A 15,043-nucleotide genomic window follows, 5' to 3' on the forward strand; every position below is an offset into this window, starting at 1 on the left:
ATTTGACTTATTAATTGTTTATTATTATTAAGTATTAATTGTGCCTGAAGCGGAGTTTTGACCTGGAAATGGCGAATGACGTCAGACTTATAGACCGGACAAGGAACTCTGGCCACTGAGTGTGGGCTTTAAATCCAGTATTTACCTCAGTTATCAATATGCCGGTTCTCCATGTGTAGTTACTGTAGAGGACACTGTAAAAGTTGTGATGAGTCGGTGGAGCTCAGGATATCGGGTATGGAGGACCACAAGAGCCACACACATCGAAATAAAGAATTTTATGCTTGAATATTGAATTGTAGAACAAATTATGCATTTTTAAATTCATTTACGAAGTCATATTTAAATTAGTAATGTTTGAATGAATAAAATAAAGTAATTTATTATTTAAAAATTTAATTTAAAATAGTGCTGTCAGCATTAATCTCGTTAAAATGACGTTAACGCCATAACTGAATTAACGTGGCAAATCTCCGTTAGCAGGTTAACGCGGATCGCCCCGTGCGTGGGGCTGCACGATGCAAACGCATTAACGAGCTAACTGCGTTAACGCGTTGACGGCGTGCAGCCCCACGCACGGGGCGATCTGCACTAACTACTTATATAGTATTTGTATTTGTATTCTATTTTTATCTTATTGTATATTTATTTTATTTTATTCTACTGTATATAGTATTTTATTTTATTCTATTCTGTACAGTTGTGTACTGTATTTATTCTTATTGTATTCTAATTTTTGCCTCATAACTTTTGCACTGTCCACTTCCTGCTGTGACAAAACAAATTTCCCACGTGTGGGACTAATAAAGGTTATCTTATCTTATCTTATCTTAACTCACTAACTGTTATTTGCCACGTTAATGCGGTTATGATGTTAACGTCATTTTAACGAGATAAACGCTGACAAAACGCTTTAAAATAAAAACACTATATTTCAAAATGAATGATTAATCCATTTAAAAAAAAACTTCAAATCAAAAAAGAATTTCACAAAAAAAGAATTAAACTCTAAATAAAAACCTCCTTTCAAAAACCATTTTCGAATTCCAATTAAAAAACTGATTTTCAAAATTGTTTTTAAAACACAATTTAAAAAAGAGACATAAGTAAATGGATTAAAAATCAAACATTTATTTCTGACATTTAAAATGGCGATTCCACTCCTCACTCCCCATTTACCTTTCCTGTTAGCTCACGGATTAGCTATTATATTAGCTATTGGATTAGCTTTCTCATTTCTGAAATACCGAAGCAATGCAAATTAGCCACGCGGCTTTCTGTAAGGAGCTCCCTGATTGGTTGGACAGACACAGGCTGGCTAACTGGGTGAGAATGTAAACAAACTGTTTATCAGAGGGAAATGGCAAATTTTAGGATACTCAAGCCTAACATTAGCCACCATAATGTTAGCTTATAACCAACTATTGCTCATTGTCAGCTGTTCCATTCAGGTTTGCATGTCTACTCTGCAGACAATAACTAACTCTGACAATAGCTATAATAAATCGCCATATTTATCCACGTTTTCTTGTATCAGATCCCTGATTCAGTTCAGGAGAGGTGTCTTGAGGTCATATCTCAAGACACCGCTTTTAAATGAGATATTGATTGTGTTTTCTTTTTTCTCTTTATTGGTGAAGGGAACCATCTTCTCACATGTTAAAACACTGATGTGATCCTTCATATCTTGTTTTTGAAGGTACTTTCGCAGCACTCGCCTATGAGGTCACCATCACCATGGAATACATTGTTAAAACCCCTGCACGGGTTCATATTTACCTCAGTTAGGACAGTTATAGTTTGAAACTGATGACAATAAATGACAAGCTTGGGTAGAGAAACATTCTTTTATCATTCTTATATACAAATGAAAACAATACTTTAACTATTTTTCATGTGTATGTGTTTACTAAATATGTTGTAGTTTGATTCATGCCCTGCTCACTAACAGAAAGGGCAGAGCATATGACCTCTGATACAAACTGAAACCAGGGTACAATCAAGATATTTTGGCCTTACTGTATGGGAGCTTTCCTATTGTACATCTTCATATTCAGTCTGTGGTTTGGGCACTTTGTGACTCTTTGTGTGCTCAAGACAACTACAACTGTACATCAAGGCAACTTTATCAGGGGTTACATCATGATTGACCATCCTGTGTAAAAACCCCAAAACCTTTAAGCTAGCCACTTTCAGTTTAAAGTAAAGAGAGATTCGCTACTTCCATACCTTTTTAAAAAAAATACCTTTCATGTTTTCATTTAATTCAGTGAACAAGTTTCACAGTATAAGAGAAAGCTGAGCCGCCATGTTGGTCCAATTTAAAATATGGGAACCGACAGCCCATGAGACTGTCCTTGTCCAGCCAGTAGCTAGATGCCTGCATGTTAATGGGAGGCTGTAGGACAGGGAGAACACATATCAGTCATCTCTTGTGATGGATTCTAGTGGCACACCCATTCTGTATCCATTACTAGAAAGTAGCATGATCCCTTGCATCAAAAAGCACTCCTGTGGAAACACAATGCACAAACCTGACTTCTGTACTCGCCAGCCACTAAACTCCATGATCAACCTCGCACAGGTTAGTTAGGTTATTGTTATTGAATCAGCTGTGAGGGCAGTCAGCAGATGTTCACTTTCTGACTGACTGTTCTGTCGTGTTAAGCTGATTTTGTATAAGATTTTTTTAAGCCTATGGCCTGTCCAGGCTCACAGCGCTTTTTAAAGAGATTTTTAAGTCCTAGCTGTAACTTTTATCAAACATGTTTAACACCAATACTATGACAATATAGACTCCACAGAGAGATTGACAATGATATGAAAGTCAGACCAGGTTGTTTAGTTTCCTTTTTTAGGTTTACAGCCAAGATTACTGTATAGAGTTAACATCAAGCAAGTGAAGAGAGCTTTCGAAGTAGCCATGTTTGCTGAAATTTGACCAGTGGTCAGATGGTCATCAGCTGTAGTTGTTCAATTATGTCAGAGTTCAAAGCATTTGATCATTCAGTCATTTGAGAATCTCTTGTTGGGTAAATATCCAGTGAGAAAAGGAGAAGATAGGGATGTAGTACTCTTTATAACGGTATGCCATCTGACAAACATCACAACAGTTGCTCAATTAACACTAAAGACGTCAGCGACAAAAGAAATATTACAAGGTCAGACAGAGAGGCTCTCCAGTCACATTGTCGATCTGCAAATTAGGCTATATTTAAAAGTTCTCAGTTAACAAAAATGCACAGATGAACACTGACGCAAAACTAACTTCACACTGATAAGGGGAAAAGCACACACGAGCACAGACATCTATGGGACACACCGGGTCACTTACTCTGTCCTCTGCGCAGTATGTAAACACTTTCTGCCTCGTTGCCGCCATGTAAGTGCTGCGTGGGCCTAGGCACCAAGATCTGCCCGTCTGACTGCAGAGCAGCTGAAGAGACAGATGGACTGCTGAATTAGGAGTCTATTTATGTGCTATAAAGCTTGTAAAAGTAAGAGGCAACAAGTGCAGAGAGGCAAAATGTGAGTGAGAGAATGTCACTTTGGGTAGTGGCATTGGAGCTGTGAGTCCCAGCGCTGTGACTCAGTCCACAGGCCGAGGTTGCCTGTCATCTGCCTGTCTTTGTGTCATCCTTTTAGTCTTTTGTAATGGTCTGAAAATGCAGAAATGGCAGTACAGCAAATGTTGCTATCAGTCTTATTTGTTTTCCACATGGACCCTAAAGCCTCTGGTATACTTGCTTCCAGGTAACAGTGGGAGTTTGGCTGTTTCGCTGTGTGCAGCCTGAACGATGAGTCTTACAAGTAGCATGCCCATGAGATACAGTCAGGACAGCTAGTTTTTATCTACCCGTAAAATACTTTGGGAAATGTCCATCCTAATTTTCAGCTGTCAAAGGCAGCATATTTTCACATTTGATAGGAAAATTAAAAGATCATTACCATTTACTTTAGAATAAAATCTCATATTACGTGTGTGTCGTGTATCTTAGCTTCACAGAAGGGTGGTAGTGAAATCAGACTATCAACAACAATGAAAGTCCTAAAAGATGATTGATAAACCAAACATCAGGAGACAAGAAGATACCAAGTTGATAAACTTATAAAGGCAAAAAGAGTTAATACTTTAATAAAAGGAGAGAAAAAAAATCAGACACGAAATCAGAAATTAGGATGGGAAAACAACAAAGGTAGGAAACTCAAAAGCAATAGACTACATGAGAAATAACCTTAAAATAAAACAAACTAACTGAAAAATTCATGACATACACAGACATAAAAAGGTCAAATAAATAGGTAAAATACTATAAAATTAGGAAAAAAAATGAAGGACATGCAGAACATGGTACACATTGTTGGTCATTTAGGATTCTCAAAGTAGGTATTCTTGTGTGGGTGAAGGAATTACTCTTTACCTTTGTATATTCATGTTTATCCTCTTTGGGGGGTACGAAGTACAAAGGCCTGAACAAGCAGTGTGTACATGAGCAAATGCATCATGAGTTCATCTTAGGAAGCCTGCATACAAGTGACAGTAACTGAGCATAATAACTTCACTTTATCTTCATCATATTTGCAAAAATGAATGAATAACATTAACCTAACCTGTGTGAGGTTGATCACCGAGTTTAGTGGTTGGCGAGTACAGTCTGTGGCAGCTTCAGTGTTTAGAGTCCGACAGTTGTTAGAGCCTGCACTACCACCTGGTGGTAGACTGGTATAACCTTACTGTACTGGTTAGATTTCAGGTATGGCCTCATATTGTTATGCATGTTTTTTTTCAGTACGTTTCATCTTCATCATTTGTGTCAGAAGAAAAGTCATATTTGCCCAAGTCTATGCTCCTTGGACAACTTTATAAAGACTGTTTCACTGCATGTGATATGTTGCATTCTGATGCTGTGTTGCATTCTCATTTGAAACAATATCTACCTGAACATATAACAGAATTCTTAATTGCACCCACTGATTGTGCAGTTAAACTTCTGTGCTCATTAAAGATCCAAAAATGAGGCTCTTATTTTGATAAGGTTTCTGGGAATCGATTTTGTTCTTAAATACTGAACAGTATATGCATCAGGAGGTCTCCATCAACACTGATGTTCACTCACTGTTGCTGCGTCTACCACTGTCTTTTTCCCCTCAAATCAATGATGGACCATAGAAGCCCGTTCCATCGATGCAGGCATCTCTATTCAGACCGAAGTGGCCTGTGCTCCCATTACAGGTACCACAACAAGCTTGTATCATTGCATTGATGTAATCATAATGGGTCAAGAGTCCTGCGGGCTGTAGCCTCCCGCTCCCTTGGTGGTTGCTTCTTTATGTTGTGTTGATGTGAGTTCATGGTCTTTTGGCTGTAGCTCGGTGAATGACAGTGGTGCTTTGTGAGTGTATTTGGTTTTAATGCAGCATCTTACCGGCTTCCTTTACCTATAAGGCACTTGAGATATTTGTATTTGGATTATTGTTGTGAAGTTATCAGCTGTGCTCATGTTACTCGTTGCAATTAACCACCATCCTCATCCAGCACTGTTGTTATTCTGCTAAATGCCCTTTTCAAATCTCTCTTTTCTGTTCCATCCCCCTTTGCCCTGTTGTGAATCTGTACAGGGATGAATGGGAAAAGCATCCTGTCTGCAATAAGCCGACACACACCAGAGCACTCCAGTGTGATGAGCACAGTGGGTTCAGGAGCGACCACCTCCCCTTGTTCATCTCGTTCCTCTTCACAGCGTTCAGGGACAGGGGCCCACACGCCTGGGGGGCCACACCTATCACCCTGCACCCGAGTCAAAACCTTAGAAGGCAGCAGCAATGCCCTGACCCCTAACCCTGGTCCTGCCAAGTCACCAGTCTCCCCTAAGCTTTCACCAGGTAAGATCAGCCACAATACTGTTTTACTTCTTTTTGTTGGGCTTATAAAGTTGCCTCTCACCAGCGTGATTACAGCACAACAGATCATACTGGTATGAGTGGTAATCATGAGGCGTACAAGTGTGTCTTGGCAGGAAACTAAAACTTATCAGGAAGTGAACACATCTGCTTCAGGGGTATGATACAAATATTAAAAAATCTGTGTCCCTTAGTCTTCCAGTTTTAAACTCCAAATAGCAGTTTAACAAGAAACTTGCTTAGTTAAAGAACAAAACACATTTTAGTTAAATCTTCAGGGTTGTGGTCAAATATGGATTTTTGTTTAGGGGGTGTTTCAGCCAAATCACCCAGGAGTCTCTTAAATACCAGTGATAATAAGACATCATACTCTCTGAATGCCACAGGGAGGACTTTTTTCATTTCTTTGGTGGTTTATGAAAGGAAAAGTGATAATACTGTGCCACAGCTCCTCACAACCATATCAAGAGTACAAAAAAAAAATCATGTAGCCATCTGTTTTTAAAACATACAAATAATATAGTTTGTAATGTAAAAGTGTGATTTCAAAAAATTATGAGAAAATCTCAAACTAAACAGTATTTAAAAAAAACAAAAAAAAAACCTAAACAGCATACATTTTTACAGTATAATAAAATAATTACTTCTGACTAGTGCAGAGAGACATGCAGATGTAAATGTTTCAGTTTAAATGATAAGTTAAATAGTGTTAGGATATTTACGTCAACTTTAGCATCCTTTTAAGCGCTTGAATGTGACAACATGTGGTTAGATTTTAGTAAAGACTGTTTCTTTAGAGTCTGTTACTGATTACACTGGGCTCAATAAAAGTGCAATGGCAAGCAGCTCGCGCTGTTATACCGTAAATCCTGTATTTCATACACAGGGGTTAAAGTGGAATTTAGCAGAGGGGGGAACACTGTGGTGGTGCAGCATGAGGAAAAGATTCACTTACAAATAAGTAATGTAAAAGCTTGTATTGTAAACTCCAGTAGTTTTTACTTTGTGTACAGGCTGTGGTCAGCTGACCTGTGCTGCTGATTTTCTGCACTTTGTGGCTTTAGCCAGTTGAGTTCAACAAGATACAAGCAAATATTTCATACGCTGTCATGGCTTTAAAAGCTCTATGCAGCATAATGCTAGTATAAAAGGCTTGGTGAGTGAATCTAATCAGCATCGATACCTTAAATATACTTTGATCTTTGCTTGATGGCTCTTGGTGTAAACTAATACAAAATGATCATCCATTTTGATTTACAAGAGGCCTAATAAAAAAAATTAAGAAAGAAAAAAGCAATGTATCATGTGTACATCCAATACCCAATTTTTTTTTTTTAAAAATCCAAAACTATTTAAAGATGATTTCAGACATTAATTCCAGGTTATTGAACGTCACTTTCAGCTCAGTCCTTGGCTTTCACTTTCCTGTCCTGTCCTTCTTACATTAATGTCTATTGTCTCCCTGGAATAAGCTACCAAGATACAAAGTGTTATAAACTGCACTGGAAATGGGTTTGTGTTTGTTGATATTTGTTGAGCTGTATGAAAAGACAAGGAAATCATATGCTGTGTGAGAAACATTCTCACTCTAACTAGATGATAAAGTACCACAAAACCAACTTTGACCACCATGAATGTATCAGAGGGGTGAGGAGAAAAAAGCAGTGCATTGAGGGTGTATCATTGTTATATCATTGTTTTCTCAGTTACTCCATCAGCTGGAAGGAACACCACACAAGAATGAGATGCAGCAGAGAAAAAATGAACTCACTTGACAGGATCCTGTATTGACCTGTCAGATTTAATTACTCATGTACTGGAACGCTGTTCCTCCACTTTAACCCCTTCTGTACAGCACAGTGCTTTAACCTTTTATGGTGTGAAACCACATAGTTATAGATTAGTCTATGTGCACTGTAAAATAACAGCACTGACTGTATTTTACTGTAATGTAGTGTGGAACGTGTAGCTTAGTGTAGTGCAGATACTGTTAGCAGCACATTTCCTCATGAGCTGTCCTTTGCATCTTTTATAAGAAATAATTTTTTAATTTATTTGATCATCCATGGCTTAGCTCGCAAACAGGTGAGGTGACAAATCAGGACAAAGCTTGTTGTCTGAAACCAGAAAAAAAAATCAGGATATAGATTCGAATCAGTGAATTCATGATGTAGCCATATTTTATTTCAAAATTCCAGTTCTAAAACTAATGACTAAAAAATGAATTCAGCACATATATTTCGATATGTAAATCGCAACAGGGTTAAAGTATGCATCTCACATCATGGCCACAGTGCAAAACACAAAAAATAGTTCTCCTTAATAATAATAATAATAATAATAATTAGAGCTAATAAAGCTACCTAATATAAGCAAATAAAATTAACTAAAACTAAACTAACTAATCAGATTTAATTGACAACAATATGTCCTCTCAATAATATGATTTATCACAGTTTTTGTATTAAAGTGTGTCATACTCAGACTCAGAATGCAGGTCAGTGAGTTTATTTACAGTCTTTCAAAAAAGACAAAAACATCTACAGTCTCTATGCACAGTATCCAAGCCGACAGTCCAAGCAGTCTTTAGACTCGATAACGAAACAGACTTTTCTCTCCAACTTACACTCACAAATCCTCCTTGAGGAAAACAAAGGGAGCCTTTTGATATCCAGATGAGGGGCAGGTCAGTCGATTGCCACAGATGTGCTAGGCCAGAAGGTGGGGACCAAGAGGATCCCGCGTTTGAAAGGTGCGGTAACCACACAAAAGCACACAAACAGATAGGCAGAGAGAGGAGACAGAGAACCAAGGTGGAGAGAGAGAAAAACTGGCAGGAGTACCAGGAGGAGTGAAACCCAAAGAAAAAAAATCTTTTCACACCCAGCAGGTAAACTGAGGGCCACCATCCGACATGATATCCCAAAGGAATCCGATGCAGCTGGAAGACATGATTGGTCATTAGCTAGGCTGTCTCCAGTGTGGATTGCAGTTGGGTAAGGTGATGAAGTGGGCTGCTTTAGAAAACCAGTCAACAACAGTAAGGATGACTGTGTTACATGCTGAGGGGGAAAGGCCGGTGCTGAAGTCCAGGGGTATGTGGGACCAAGGTCACCTGAGCATAGGAACAGGTCAAATGTATAGAGCAAGAAGCCTTGTTTTTGGGACAAACCTGGCAAGTAGACATATATTCCCAGCCATCTTTCTTGAGAGAGGGCCACCAGAAAAGACGGAGGAAGGTTATCATGTGGTCAGTGCAGAGATAGCAAATGAACCTGGCTGTATGCCCCCAGTGGATGATGTGAGCCAGAGGATGGTAAAAACAAATTATAGGTGGTCTGTTACTCTGGTCTGGTTCCTCCTGTTGAACATTATGGATCAGGGAGTCAATCTCCAACATCAGAGTTCCAACAATACAGGAGGGTGGCAGAATCGTAGTCTCCTCTGCCGAGGCATCCGAGGGTAAGAACTGATGGGACAGGACTTCGGGTTTGTCATTCCAGGAGATGGGGCTATAAGTAATGACAAAGTAGAAGTGTGCAAAGAAAAGGCCCCACCTGCCCCGCCAGTATCCCCACCTTTACTGCCAGGCTCCATCTTTTAAACCCAGACCTTCCCACAATGTGGGGCCCGCCCCCTAGTGGGGGCGCAGAGCCATGGCAGGGGGCGCGCGGGATGAAAAGGGGGGAAAAAAACAAAACGCTTGGACACTGCTAGCACGGGCGCCTACAGAAACGCAAAGCAGGAGATGAAGCATAGCTGAATGTGTTTCCAAACCAACTTCTTTCTAAGCCAAAGACTAGAAAATATAATGAAGCATATCTTCCCTTTGGCTTCACCTGCACAAGTGCCGAGGTAGGTCTCCCCTGCAGGATTAATTTTCCCTTCGTCGGGAGCACGTGCTGGGCTCTTCAAATCACGGACAAACAGTAACCCACATTCCTGATTTTTAGTTCACAAACACTTGTTGTAATGACTAACTACTCCTGATATTTTGGAGATGTTAGCTCTTTATACAGTAAAGTTACAGTGGGATACAAATAATATCAGGCTGATCCTGCCACAATTTGTTCCCCGGTTCAAATCACGGACAAACAGCATCCAACAGCTGTTTATGTTTTTAAACCCATTTTGCACAGAGAGGCATTTTTTGAAAAATGTATTGATAGCAATGTTGAATATTATTACACAGGAAAAAAACAACTACACGCAAAATAACTACACCGTGACGCCTCTGCCTTTTTAAATGGAGGGACAGTAACTGCGTGTGTATGTAAGCGTGTAAAACCTGAAGATAGTCAGATTAACAGTATTTCGTCTCTATCTGCCATTCTGCAATTCATCTCATGTAAACAATGACGTGCGCACAGCGTGACGTGAAAAAAGGTACATACCTTTGACGTCGTGTGACGAACTCTGTATTCCTCGTCCACACATAAACACAAAAAAGGAGTTTTAAAAAAAAAATCTCAGTTTTCGGTGATTCGAAACACCGTTTGTGTGGACGAAACAGCTGCGTTTTCAAAAATACCCGCGTAGGTGCGGACGTAGCGTAAAAGAGTTAGTAGTTTATTTTATTACTACCTGTAATTTATTGCAGATTACGTCTATTTGCTTAATTGTTTACTAAATGTTTGAGGTGTGAAATAAACCGCAATGGAGCAAAATATGGGTGTGTGTGGTTGGAGGATGTGTGCGCGCGTGCACATTTTTCTTGTAAAACAAAGGGGGGCCCAGCAAAAGAAGTTTGGGAACCACTGTTTTAACCGGTGAGAACAGACATCAATGAAAATGCCTTTTTTTGCTAGTGTACAAGCACTCACCAGCCTGGATGCGCTTGAGATGTTTGACAGGAGATAGATGAATACAACCCAGCTACATGGGCTGTTCTCCACACTCTGTTTCTCCTTCCAAGTCTGCTCGTTGCTCTGAGGAAATGGTGCCGAGACTGGACGTTTTCTTGTGTGCAGGTCCCCGGGATTCGTAGTCCTTCCTCGGATGAAGTTCCCGCATTCAATTGTCCACCCTGATAAACGAAGTCAGTCTATCATTTCATCGACAGAGGCAGCCTCTTCAGCCAATATCCAAAAGTCCAGTGAAAAATCATCCATACTCTGCTTACCTTGACGCAGGGAGAAGCTTTGTGTCTCGCCAGCTGAGCTTCCTGCTGAACGAGCCAGTGACAAGAACAGAGTTGAGTCCGCTGAGTCTGTTTATGGCTTGAGCTTGAGCAGGCAGGACTCAACCGCAGACTCAGAATGCAGTTCGGTGAACGCTTTCAATGTTGAAGTAACAGAATAAGCCATGTGTTTAGTGTGTGCTGCAATGTGGAATTGATTTAACTTGAATTGTTTCATCTAGGTGCTGGTAATCCAATTACATCCCCTCACATGGCTTCTGTTGCAGCTGTACAGCGAGGTGTTTTGTCCACCGGTTCTCCACTGTCTCAGGGACATGCACAGTGATTGGGGTTCTCCAAAGTGTCATACGAATGCTTAAATGTATAATTTACTGGTGCTTTTACTGTGTATGCTTAATGAGGAAACTCAGCGGAGTAGAAAGAGTGATGGGTGCTATGAGTAGCTTATGTTGTACATCAACAGAGAGGACCCACTCTGAGAAGCATTTGTCACTGCGGAGGAGCCCATCACCTCAGCGAGCCTCCCCACTGCCATCACCCCAGGTGGTCTTTCTCAAGGACATTGTCTGCTACCTTTCCCTGCTGGAGAGGGGGACGCCTGAAGACAAGTTGGAGTGTAAGTGACAGTGATGGAAGTGTGTGTGGGTGTGTGGGGAGTATGATAGAGGTGGGAGCAGCTGACATGTGCAGTGTGTGTGGCCTTTAAAGCTAGCCTGCTAGCTCAGGTTGACAGAAAGTAAGTAATAAGGCTATTCCCTCCATCTGGCTGTGTCAACAGTGCCTTAGATACACCACTAACAGCTCCCTCAAAGGGCAGGTCAGTGACATGCTTAAGCCCCGCTGTGCCCAATTGACCTCTTTACTGTCTGTGGCTATATTGGCACTGACTATCAAGGCTAATCTTCTAATTAGTTCCTTTGCTGCGGTACAGAAGAAGCACTTCTTTAACCCAGTGGCCATCTGGATAGAGTCCAGGAATGAATGTTTCAGCTTCCGAGAGCTACTAATTATCTGAGTCATCATGGGATCTCTGTTCTCTCCTTTCCCTCTAGTCATGTTCCGGCTGTACGACACAGACGGCAATGGGGTCCTGGACAGCTCGGTAAGTGGACTCCATTTGCTTTTGCATCTCCCTCATGTTTCCTCTCCGTCTCTCTCAGCCTCTCCCTGTCTTTCCGTCTCTGTGTTTTGTTCCTTCTCTTTTCACTTTGTACACAGCAGCTCCAAGAATAGTAACCTCGACATTCAGTGACAGCCTTGTGTTTACATAAGATCATCTGTAATGGATCTCTTAAGTTTAATATTAGCCACGTGTCACAGAGATCACATAAACAGACAGATACAGGTTATACAAAGAGGGAAATACATAAAACATTCAGACTTTGTTTTACTTTGCATTTCATGTTCGGAACAATTCCGATAACAATGGCTAAAAAACATGTTCAGGAAAAGACTGGTATTTGCTCCGTGCTTGAAATGAGAAGCTATTCTAAAAGCTAAAATGATAGTTTCTCTGTCCTGTAAGTTATGCTTTGTCTTTACATAGGAGCTGGATCGCATCATTAATCAGATGGTGCATGTGGCAGAGTATCTGGAGTGGGATTCAACAGAACTACGACCGGTGAGCAAACACACTCCCAGTTGCAATAAAGTCTGATGGTGAACAGAAAGAGAAACATCTATTGAGGCCTCTATGCGAATGTCTATGCATCCTTGATGTCTCCCAAAACCTAAGCTGACACCCATAAAGTGGATTTTAATTCCAAAAAGTAAAGTAAAGTTAAGACCCAGTGAGAACATATATCTAATTTTGTACACAATGTATAAAAACCACTTTATCCCACTTTATTCTGAGGTTTTCTGACATTTAGAGGGAATTATTACACTAACTCTGCATTTCAGTTGCGTCATATTTGCCTGATCTAAAATCCACTGTGATGTGCAAAATTACAGACATATGTATCATAGTCAAATACTTATGGGCTGAAGTGTACCTGTGTATCTTTAGATATTGAAAGAGATGATGGAAGAGATCGACTACGACCGAGATGGGACGGTCACCTTAGATGAGTGGATCAGAGGAGGCCTCACCACCATCCCTTTACTTGTCCTGCTGGGCATGGATACGGTATGTGCTTGGAAAAGTGTATGTTTACTTTGTTCTTGCAGTGTTTGAAAGCATTTCTATACTATTCTGGTGTTTTTGTATTGAACTGTAGGGTTCTTACTCACCTACACGAACTGTTAAGGTTTTAGATTTTAGACCAGGGGTCGGCAACCTTTCTGATGATGAGTGCCATCTAAACTTTCCTCAGAAGTCAATGTGCCATATGATTGCATTAGCAATACATTTAATAACGCTCTATATTAACAGTTACACACTATATAGAACAACTTAATAGAATTATATTTGTTTGCAGATGTTGGCAACTATCAGCGAATAGTTATCAGCTATTTTGAAACAAAACAAAGACACTTTTTATCCATAACAGCAGATGAACTGTACAACAGAAAATGCAAACGCTATTTATGGTCTCCTCACAACAATGATAAGGAAAAATAAACTGGGCCAATATGGCATGTCTGTTAATACAGAGACACACATGTTAATGTGATCTCTGGTCTCCCACTCAGAGACACAGGTCTCCGAGTGTCCAGCATTCAGACGGCTGCCTGAGGACACTCATGTGAGAGAAAATCTGCTCACACAGATATGTAGAGCCAAATACTGTCAATAAGGCCTCTGCAATGTTCTGAAGACAGTTAAACTTGTCAGGTAGTGATGTCCAGCAGGTGAAAATGCAAGCTCCATGAACACGCACAGATATGGATTCCAGCTGCGTTTGTATTTCTGCAAACTTTGACCCCCACAGAGTCAAGGTTTTTATTTCAATCAGCTGCATTTCAATGTCGCATTAACTCAGCCAGTTACTGCGAGACAAATCCAGCTGCTCATTAAAGCTTTCTGGTTTGATCAGTCTCGAGTCTACGAATGCTGATGCTGCGCTGAAGCATTTGAAGTGTCGAAATGTGGAAATTTCAACATCGCTTGAAAAAACTGCCAGCTAGCAACGTCCCTCTTACCGGTAGGCTAAGTAATTTTTAGCCAATTACAAGTTGAATCTGGTAGTTGGAGTTGTTAGCTAAGATACCGTCATTAAGAAGCGGCACAACTAATCTGTCTATGCAAGCTAATTTGCAATGTGCACCGCTGGCCCGGCCATTTGTTTTTTAATGCACCTTCTCAGATTAATTCACTGCGTGTCGTGCCCAGGGCTGGACTGGGACAAAAAATCGGCCCGGGCATTTTGACTAGAGACCGGCCCACCAGGTATTAAAGTTATAAAGCCTTGGAATGAAAACAAATGCTGTTGTGACAGTGATGTAAAATCTTGTTGGTATATGTATGATTTCTATACATTTTACATCAGATAAAAACTTTGGTTGTAAGCTTCAGATAATTATTTAATAACAGCCAGACATTTTAAATGAGAAGAACAAAGTAAAGTATTTCTTTGTGCCCACCTTTCCCTGTTAATGCCCTACCTGCCCCCCTGGCAAAACTTTGCTAGACCCGCCCCTGCACAGTTACCAGCTGTCAGCTACTTAGAAAAGGATCCTGGTGTAAGTTGTCTCTCAGAAACAGTTTATAACTTCCCTTCAACTCATTCATGTCACCTAAAAGGTAAATCTGTTTCTCCATCACCTGTTCAGCTCTGATGATTCAGTAAGGACATCTCCTGGTTTCATCTTCATGTTTCCCTCTCACCACATATCCAAACCGACATCATGACCAGCAGGTTTACAGCTGTGGCTCCAGCAAACATCAGCTGATGCTAGAAATTAATATTAAATAAATTCTAACAACAGCTGATCAAGCTTAAACGTGCTGCTGTTGTTTAGCGCGACATCCGCTGGTTTCCTCTTTCTGGCGCAAAGTGGGCGATAAACAAACGCGAGAGAAAAGCCGATCAGCTGATCATTGATCAGTTTCATGATTGA

At 40.4% G+C, this 15,043-nt stretch overlaps 1 protein-coding gene and 1 long non-coding RNA gene across 6 annotated transcripts in view; one reads left to right on the forward strand and one right to left on the reverse strand.

The window, feature by feature from the left end:
- Positions 1-10,865, reverse strand: part of LOC309690567 — a 30,979-nt gene extending 20,114 nt beyond the window's left edge. The window contains exon 1 of the long non-coding RNA XR_014271749.1: positions 10,725-10,865. This is a non-coding gene — a long non-coding RNA (uncharacterized lncRNA). The remainder of the gene's footprint in view (positions 1-10,724) is intronic.
- The window catches only part of dgkg (diacylglycerol kinase, gamma), a 170,525-nt gene that overhangs the window by 56,389 nt on the left and 99,093 nt on the right, over positions 1-15,043 (forward strand). For 2 of the 5 annotated variants that reach the window (XM_082507643.1, XM_082507644.1), the window contains 6 exons: positions 5,171-5,233; positions 5,620-5,883; positions 11,505-11,657; positions 12,094-12,143; positions 12,588-12,662; positions 13,050-13,169. In XM_082507643.1, coding sequence (XP_082363769.1) covers positions 5,171-5,233; positions 5,620-5,883; positions 11,505-11,657; positions 12,094-12,143; positions 12,588-12,662; positions 13,050-13,169 — 725 coding nt within the window. Of the gene's footprint in view, positions 1-1,279; positions 1,327-5,170; positions 5,234-5,619; positions 5,884-11,504; positions 11,658-12,093; positions 12,144-12,587; positions 12,663-13,049; positions 13,170-15,043 lie in introns of those variants that run through there. The other 3 variants (XM_082507645.1, XM_082507646.1, XM_082507647.1) reach the window with 2 other exon arrangements.

Source organism: Aulonocara stuartgranti, assembly GCF_965226115.1.
Source record: "Aulonocara stuartgranti genome assembly, chromosome: 16".
In the NCBI taxonomy this organism is placed as follows: domain Eukaryota; kingdom Metazoa; phylum Chordata; class Actinopteri; order Cichliformes; family Cichlidae; genus Aulonocara; species Aulonocara stuartgranti.